The following is a 10,005-nucleotide window of genomic DNA, read 5'->3' as shown; positions in this document are numbered from 1 at the left end:
AAAAAAAAAAAAAAAAGAAGAAGAAGAAGAATGCATGGTAGTGCACCCTCCATGAAAGGAACAGAAAGACAAACAGACTCTGACAGAGAAACTCAGCAAACCCTCAGAACTAACGGAGGAAATACCAACGGTACAGCAGAACAGGAAGACACCTAGCAAATTCATAGGTAATAGCAAACCCTCTTCTACAATAACTTTAAATATAAATGGCCTAGACTCACAGTTTAAAAATACAGACTAATGAGATGGATTAGAAACCCTGTCTCGAAAAACCAAAAAAAAAAAAAAAAAAAAGAGGCTGGAGAGATGGCTCCATGGTTAAGAGCACTGACTGCTCTTCCAGAGGTCCTGAGTTCAATTCCCAGCAACCACAAGGTGGCTCACAACCATCTGTAATACGGTCTGAAGCACTCCTCTGGTGTGTCTGAAGATAGTTACAGGGAATTCATATACATAAAAATAAATAAATAAATGAATCTTTAAAAAAAAACCCAAGAACCAACTATATATTGTCTATATAAGAAACACAATTAGTGAGAAAAGATATCCAAAAGCTTATATCAAAATATGGAGAACCAACTACTAAGTAAATAGAAAACAAAAACCAGGCAGACTTAGCTATCCTTGTATTAAAGTCAATGTCAGATCCAAACCAGTTACAGGAGGTAAAATAGGACAGTATATATTAATACAGGGAATAGTTTATCAAGATTTCTAAATATGTATGCACCAACACTGGAGGCTCTGATTTCATAAAAACAAACATTATAAGGCATGATAGGACATATAAGCCTTGGAATAATCATGGTGGGGAACTTTGAAACTCTACTCTCATTCTTAGTAGTCTTCCATACTAAAATCAAAGAACTTTTCAGCTAAAACATGCTACCTACCAATCAATAAGACTTAACATATATATGCATAAATATATTTATATATACATTATTCCATCCAAAAGATAGAAAATACACATTTTTTATCACCATATGGAACTTTCTCCAAAATCAATTATATCATATTACAAAAATCAAGTATCAATAAGTAATAAAAAAAGAAAAACCAAGATAATCCCTTGCATCCTATCAGTTTACAATATAATTAAAATAAAAATAAACAAGAAAAAGTATAAGCTGTGCATGGTGGCGCACGCCTTTAATACCAGCACTTGAGAGGCAGAGGCAGGCGGATTTCTGAGTTCGAGGCCAGCCTGGTTTACAAAATGAGTTCCAGAACAGCCAGAAACCCTGTCTCAGAAAAAAAAAAAAGGATAAAAACAACAGACACTTGGAAACTAAACAACACAAGAAATTATCTCATTCAGTAAAGCCAGTATTATCCTGACATCAAAACCAGATAAAGACACAATAAAAAAGAATAGACAGAAAGAAAATTAAAGACCAATTTCTTTGTTGAACACATGCAAAATTCAACAAAATACTTGCAAATTGAATTTAAAAACACATAAGACAATCATACACCATGACCAAGTGGGTCTTATCTCTGAAAGCCAAGCTTGATTGAACAAAATCAAATACATGAATCACACACATAAAAATAAAATAACATACTTAAGGACAGAAACTCCATAATCATCTTGATTGTTCCTGAAAAGGCATTCAATGAAGTTTAACTTGCCTTCATGAAAAAGTACTGGGGATGTTAGGAATAGATGATGTGTACCCCAAGAAAACAAAGTTATATACAACAAACCTATAGTCACGTTAAATAGAGAAAAACTGAAAGAATTCCTCTAACATGAGGACTAAGATAGGATACCCACTCTTCCTTCTCTTACTTAATAATTTTTGATGTCTGAGCAATTAGACAAGAGAAAGGTAATATAGGGATAAAAACAGGAAAGGCAAAAGTCACACTATCCTTATTTACAAATAACATGATCCTACACTTGAAAGACTATAGAATCTACCAGAAAAATATCTACATCTGATAAACACTAGAAGACAAAAAGACTGTCTCTTGGACTGGCAGAATTGATGTGAAAATGCCTCTCCTACCAAAACTAATCTATAAATTTAACTCAGTATCTTTCAAAATTCTGATCTCACATTTCACAGATTGGGGAAGAACTATCCAAGAATTTATATGAAACCACAAAAGACCATGAGCAATCCCAAGCCAAAGCAATCCCTAGGAGTGAACGTGTAGCTGGAAGCCTCGCAACATCTCACCTCAAATACACTGTGAGGCCACAGAGATGAAGATCGTCTGCTATTGGCGTAAGAACAAACAGATGGACCAAGGGATAGGATAGAGGACCCAGATATAAGCTGAAAAAAACATTCCAACATAATCTTTGACTATAGGAGGCAAAAACATACATTGGGAAAGCCTCGTCAACAATGGTAGCAAAACTGGATATGCACCTGTAAAAGGATAAAATTAGATTCATATCTTTAACCTTGTTCTTGCACAAAGTGATCTGAAATGGACCAAAGAAACTAATTTACAAACTAAAATGAAGCCAGGTGGTGGTGATGCACCCCTTTAATCCCAGCACTTGGGAAGCAGAGGCAGGTGGATCTCTGAGTTCCAGGACAGCCAGGGCTACACTGAGAAAGTCTGACTCAAAAAACAAAACACAACAAAATAAATAAACGAAAAGCCTAAAATGCAGAAACTATGAGACGAAAAATAACAGAGAATGCTCTCCAAATTACTGGAGTAGGAAAGAGCTTTCTGAACAGAATTGGCATAGGATCTAGCCTCACATATCAACAGATGGGTCAAAGTGAAATTAACATTTCTACACAGCTAAGGAAAACTGCCAGCAGAGCACACTAACAGCCACAGAATGGGAGAAAAATCTATATCAGCTATACTTCAGTCGAGGGGATAATATCCAAAATGTATGGAGAACTGAAGAAGCAAGGAAATGGAACTGCCAATTAAGAACTGGGCTAATGAATGGAATAGACAGTTTGAAAAAAAGGGGGGAGGTACAAATGGATAATATCTATTGTAAAGTGTTCAATATTCCTAGTCTTTAGAGAAATGCAGATTAAAAATACTTTGACAATATTTCCAAAGTCAGGGATATAAGGACATAAAGTTTCCTCATATCTTTGCAAATAAAGTTTTAATATTAACGGTTGCTGTATCAGAATTCTGTCATGACCTAACCGCAACCATGTTAAAGTCCCCAAGTGTATCATCTGAAAGAAAGAAAGAAAGAAAGAAAGAAAGAAAGAAAGAAAGAAAGAAAGAAAGAAAGAAAGAAAGAAAGAAGACAAACAAAGATGGAGGGAAACCAAACTCTGGTACCAGTGAGGCTTTCAAAAATAGCAGTGACTTCTTGAGTGCATCCTGAACGAAGGGAAAAGACGGCAGGCTTGTTATTTACTTATTTTGATAGGGTTTATTTAGACCTATCATTTTAGAATCTCAGTTTAAAAATCACAAAGCTCATATAGAGATAGGTACATTATATATAATCCTCATATAACAGACATGAGAAGTATTCGCTCACATTTTACTTAATGGGAAAAGAAAATATTTCCCCTAGACCCTGCCCTTGACTAAAGTACTAAGGGTAGAAAACCTGGCATCGACAAGCTAGCAATGCTCCTATCCTACACTCTTGGCTTTTTTTGTTTGTTATTTTTTTTTAAATCTCCTCAATCCCCTGAGGGCTAGAGATTCAATCCAAGACTTTGCACACAAGCAGTCCAGCACTGAGCTACGCCCTGGCTTCATTCCAGTTTTAAATAACTATGCAAATGAATCTCAATTTCCCACATTCTCACCATTCATTCACAAGCACTGTTTGATGTTCTAACCACACTGTCCTTCCCATTGTCCCCTACTTACCTCATAGGCATCTTTGATGTTCAAGGGCTCACCAAAAGCTGCCACATGTCCCACAATGCCTTTGTTCCACTCTAAACGGATACAGTTATTTGAAGCTTCCTCCAGTGTTGAACCTTCAGCAACATCAAAGAGGCGGCTGATGAGGAATTTGTCTTTAGAGCTGTCCTCGCAGACAAGGAACAGGGAATAGCGATCCGCAGAGATGAGTCCATGGATATGCAAGAAAATTTTGTGGCACAATGCTGTGACATCCAAATGACTGGATATATCTTTTACTAGCTCCAAGAGTCTTGAGCACTGGTCCCCTTCATCACTATCAAATCTTGGCGGGGTTAGTGGCATCTGCTCCTTTTTTCCTGAGTCAGAGAGAAAGCTCACTGTTCCCTCGGAATCCTTGACAACAATGGGTCTAAGAGGTCGGTCAAATTCAGAGGCAGATATTTTTCTGGCTGGTGCTCCAGGGGTGGTATTATCTGCATGAGGACTTTGCTGCAGAGAGCAAGAGCAGGACTCGGTATGGGCTCGCATGCCTTCCTTACACACAGGGATGTTGTGAACTCTCTCTGAAAACCATGCGTTGACCATGTCTCTGTAGAACAAAACATGTAGACATCTTAAATATTTGAAGAAAGGAAAAGGATACTGTTTTTTTTTAAAGCTGCCAAAAATCCTGTCAATTTTATAGTCACTCTCTAATCTTTCTGGAAAGTATATATATATGTATACACACACACACACATACACACACACACATACACACACACACATACACATATACACATACACACACACACACATGGAGATCTCTATGGACGGCAATTTCTTTTATAGTCACTCTCTAATCTTTCTGGAAAGTATATATATATGTATACACACACACACACACATACACACACACACATACACATATACACATACACACACACACACATGGAGATCTCTATGGACGGCAATTTCTTTCTCTAAGATAAAATTACTTTTCCATATAACAAAAAAATACAAGAGTATTTGACTGTAATATTATCTGCTGTAGCAAAGACAAGCAGCATCCTGATTCCATTGGATAGCTGGCTATATACAGCATGACACCTACAAAGGAAAATGAGGCTGACTTTAGCAATAGTTTGTGTACTAACATAAATGATCTTTGTGGAAGCTGGGACTGGGGCTCAGTGCTAGAGTGTGGAATTAGCATGTTCTTTGCAGCAGCTTTACTTTGATGTGCCCTTTAAGGAACAGAAAATGCCTTGGGTCTTGCCCTGAGGGCCCTTCTCCCTTTATTCCACTTTGAATCAGGTCTTTCTTTAATTTTTCTCATCTCTTTAAGTACAATCCTTGGCTCCAACATTAAATTTTCTGGTGCTATTTTTCTCTTCCAACTATACATTTTCTACTTCTTTATTTTCTTACTTTTATTTTACTTTTTGCCCTACTTGCTCCTTTTCTCTGTAGACCTGTGTAAGAGCGATTACTAACAACCATGGGACAGAGTCAACACTAAGCTGTCTTGAAATCTCTTCCACCAAGAAACCAAAACTTTCCAATTTTCCTCAGGCAAATTTGTAGGACAAGGGCAGAATGTAGTCACATTCCTTGCCAAAATATCACAAGAATGCTTTCAGTGTAAAGGAATTTTAATCCAGTAGCATGCCTGCTCTGGCAAGGGATCACATCCAAAGATTTTCTAGGACTATATGATCTGGCCAAAAAGCACACACACCCTGGTATGTATGCTTCATAGTATGACCTTCCTGAAATACAGACAAACCCTTAGTACATGCCTTTAATACCTAACAATGAGGGGAAAGTTAGTTTGTAGAAAGAAGAAGCCATGCTTGAAAAGCAATGTCTAATTTAGAGACCGACAAAGTGATGAATCACGGAAAGATTTGACAGAATGTGTCAGAGATAGCATATGCTCACCTCTCACAAGAACAGCAGAGGAAAGAGAGGCTACCTTAAGAGCAGACAGAGGGGGGAGGGTGAAAGGTGATGTAGTGGAAATTTCATATAAGTGTGTGTATGGAAGATTTAATGGGACAGTTTGACAGAGACAGATTGCAGAGAAAGAACAAGCTACACACAGGTGAAAACAGAACAAGCCAGAAAACGAGGAGTTAAAAGATTAGGACATGCTGCCAAAGTTAGTATGAGGCCAAGCAAAGCAATCCAGTCAGACACAGAGAGAAGCCAGATTGAATCAGTCAGCTTGGAAGACTAGATTGTAGGGAGTCTAAAAGTTTCCAGGTCTAGGCCTAGGGAGAATTAGAACAAAGAAAGAAACATCTGGGCTCAGCTCAAGCTGTGCATTCTCATGACCTGGGTACCGATCTCATCTTGTCCTATCATCTGAGAATATAAACTAAATATAAAGTAATATTTACACTTCTAGCCCCATGCTAATATTGTTCCCCTCTGAAAACTCTTGAATCAAGCCTGCATAGTCCACACTGCTTCCAGCAGTACTGTCTTCCAAATCCTACTAAGATGGCTCATTAAACTTTGCTTATAGAAATCAAATGCTTTCCTAGTCCAAATTCCCAAAGTCTTCCATGTTCCTAAAAACATGTTCTAAAAAACTACTATGGTTAGGCCTGTCACAGCAATAGTCCATAGCCTAGTTTGAACTTCTTCTTAGTTACTGTTCTATTGCTGTGACAAAACACCATGACCAAGCCAACTTATATATGAAGGCATTTAATGTACAGCTTATGGTTTCAGAGGGTTAGAGTCCATTATGGCAGAGTAAAGGAGTGGCCGCTGTAATGGCTAAGAGCTTACAATTTGTTCAGCAAGTTGGGGCAGAAAGGCACACTAAGAGGGTGCCAGTCTTTTGAAATCTCAAAGAGTGATTTCACTAACACACTTCTTTCAACAAGGCCACAATTCCTAATCCTTCTCAAACAGTTCTACCAACTGGGTTCAATTATTCAAACATACAACTTTATGGGACCATTCTCATTCAAACCAGGCCTGAGTGGTACTGAAGGTAAAGTAAAACCCTTCTACAGCCTAGGATACTATCTCAACTTTCGTACCTCTTTCTTGACACTAGGGAATTTTGAGAAATAGTCATTACTATAAAAAAAAGTACCATTTTATTTAAGCCTGGTGCGATAGATATTAACAATTTTACTTTCTAAACTATGAAAGTAATTTAAATATCTGAACCAAATCCACTCTGCGATCTGGTGGCAAAATCATGTCTCCTATTCCTAGTGCTGTGATGTAGAAGAATATCGACTCCCAAGAGTACCCATCACCACCTGTCATGAAGAAGGTATCTTAATAATTTAAGCAAATTTGAAAGTCAAAACCAAATTTAAACAATGAAGGCACAAAGAGAATATAACCATTTATGATAATGCATCTTCTAATCCTCTAGATTGGGTATAATTAATGCTACATTATAAATATACAATTAAAAAATATTAACAGAGAGAACCCAAAGGAAAAAATATTCTTAAGGATAATATCTTTAAAAATATCTAATGAAATCTCATCATGTCTATATTTCTCTGGAAACAGGTCATATTTTATAAGTCAAAAAAGCTTTGCACTAAAAATAATATATAATGAGTACATTTGAAAAAATATTCATTTTAAGGATTTAGACTATAGAAATACCAACAGCAAAAATATTGGACACCTAGGTAATATTGGGTTCAGGAAAAACGAGAAATAACTATCTTATTGTAAATAGTATTTGAAATTTAAATTTAACTAGGTGTCTTGTATTTCATCTGGACACGTCAGTAATTCTATTTTTTTTTCCTGAAATTTGTGGTGAACAGATAAGGTCAATTTTATCTGGCATATCAATGAGTTGTCAGGCTGCCAGGTTACTACTTTTATCACTTAAAAACACACAAAAGATAGCCACACTGAATCTGTTTCTGATAACTGGATCTTTTCAAAGTTCTTGAACTAAATTATGTTAAAACTAGAGCATAACATTTGCTTTCAAACTTACATTTATAATATATTTTATAGGAGGGCAAATGCCCTCAAATTGAAATTTTCTTATAAGGGGAGAAATTATTGATTGCTAAAATTTTGGGGTTTATAAATTTTCAGTCTCCAAATCTGAGTTCCAATCATGGCATTTGTTACTAACGGGATGTGTAAGCAGTAATAAGGAACTTCCTTCTTTTGAGTTTCAGTTTCATCACACATAAAACACAAACCAACCATTCCAACTTCTCCTTTTCAATTCACTTTAAATGTATGGGTACTCTGTTCAAATGTATGCATCCCACACCGGTGGAGGCCAGAAGAGGGTATCAGATCCCCTGAGACTGGTGTCTAAAGAGCCACCACGTGGGCACTGAGAATTGAACCTGGATCCTCTGAAAGAGCAATCAATGCTCTTAACTTTTGAGCCATCTCTCCAGCCCAGGCCAGCCCCAACTTCTCTGCAGAAGGTAAAAGACACATGACTCTCTTCAGTGGATTAAAAAGTCAGAAACCCTACACCAGCACGAAGAAGATAATTCTAGATACAACCTCAACACTACACAGATGAGACACCAGCTGGACATGCAAGTCAAAGCAGAAACTCTACAATGTCTCTGGTAGTCAAGTTAGTACTTTGTAAAAATTTTTATTAGCATATATTAATGATATGCAATAAGGGTTTCATTATGACACAATCATTCATCGTATAACATATTTTGATTATAGTTACCTCTACATAGCCTTTCTTCTCCTCTCACTCCTGCTAATTCCTGTTCTCTTCCCAAACCATCCCTCTTCCCTTGCCAGGATTTCTTTCTGCTCTCTCCCCACCCCCACCTCTGCCTCTTTGTGGCCCACTGAGTTTAATTAGGATTGCTTATAGAAGTGTGGGTGAGGGGTTGTTTCCAGGAGCATGGCTACCTCACTAGTGGTCATACCAGTGAGGATAACATCTCTTCCTCTTCAGACACAAATTGGCAGCCTTGGGAAGGTGTAACAGGGGCTTCATGAACCCATCCCTCCTCTCAAACAGTGTGAGGATGGGTCCAATCTTGTGCAGCGATTATGCTGAGAAATCACAGAAGCCCAGGGCTCAAGAGCAACAGCCTTGCCATACCCACACAGAAGCCATCCATAACACCAACTCTTACATTCTTCCACCCCCTCACTTAAGACACAATGTTCCCTGAGCCTTGAAGACGATGATCTAGATATTTAGGGCTCAGCTTTCAATAGTGAGCTACTTTCAGAACCCTGGAGGTCAAATGTTTAGTGGTAACAATGGCTGCTGTATGGACAGGCTAAGGCCCCAGGACAGTTTATGTTATCCGCTAACCAGAAGGTCGTCTTGTGTTGCGGCCCGCCCGCGGTCCACAACACGAACGGTTCAACTGAGAATGGCAGTTCCCTGCAAAGAGAGGTAACTAGATAGGGCGGAAGAAACAATGGAGTCAAGACAAAACTCTGATCAAGACTCAATTTAATATTTCCAGACACTCAGTTTATAAAGGAAGGGGGAGGGAACCCAATTTCCCGCCAAGTAACTCAGGGTCCAGTAGCAGGACGAACACGTGTGTGCCTCCAGGCAGCAAGGTCAGGTTCCAGCAGTGGGTGTGGCAGGACGAATGAGCCGGTAGCTCCACCCTAGAGCAGGCAGGTTCCAGGCTGGGGGAAGGGAGGCCACATTTCCCCCCATTAGATAACAAAAATAAAAATAAAAAAGGGGTGGCCTGTGGCAGAAAAATTATCTATGTTCAATAGTTCTGCCTGAGTTCCTAGGGCTAAAGAAAAAACCTATTTCCGTGGGATTCCCTAACTATTCTAATGGTAAACTGTATCTGGCTGAGACTGTCTTAAAAGCGCTGACTGAAATACCAGCACTGGGCTGTAGGCTCTGACTTTATAATGCTAATTAGTGCTGAATAGGTAGCTACCTGTTTGCCTTTTAAGTAGGGCGTTGGAACCCTGGCTGAGTTTAGCTAAACAATTTTAGAATAACACTGAACTGATAATTATCCACAATTTTGGGTGACAGGCAGGGGAAACAGTGAGAAGCGATTAAGACTGGCTGGCTCCTAGTACAAGGCCAATTGGCTTTTTTATTTTTTGGGTGGGAGGCAGTGAAGGGCCTGCTCTTACAACAGCAAGGTCTCCAATCTCTCTCCCCCCTATTAATTAAGTTTAAATAGGCAATGCTNAACAGAGGTGATCAAANNNTTT

The 10,005-nt window shown here is 38.4% G+C and overlaps 1 protein-coding gene across 3 annotated transcripts in view; it reads right to left on the bottom strand.

The window, feature by feature from the left end:
- Positions 1 to 10,005, bottom strand: part of Pde5a (phosphodiesterase 5A) — a 124,954-nt gene that overhangs the window by 100,465 nt on the left and 14,484 nt on the right. For all 3 annotated transcript variants that reach the window (XM_021157938.2, XM_021157939.2, XM_029475581.1), the window contains exon 2: positions 3,829 to 4,417. In XM_021157938.2, coding sequence (XP_021013597.1) covers positions 3,829 to 4,417 — 589 coding nt within the window. The remainder of the gene's footprint in view (positions 1 to 3,828; positions 4,418 to 10,005) is intronic.

This window comes from Mus caroli, chromosome 3, assembly GCF_900094665.2.
Source record: "Mus caroli chromosome 3, CAROLI_EIJ_v1.1, whole genome shotgun sequence".
NCBI lineage: Eukaryota > Metazoa > Chordata > Mammalia > Rodentia > Muridae > Mus > Mus caroli.
This window is presented reverse-complemented; position numbering and strand designations above follow the sequence as displayed.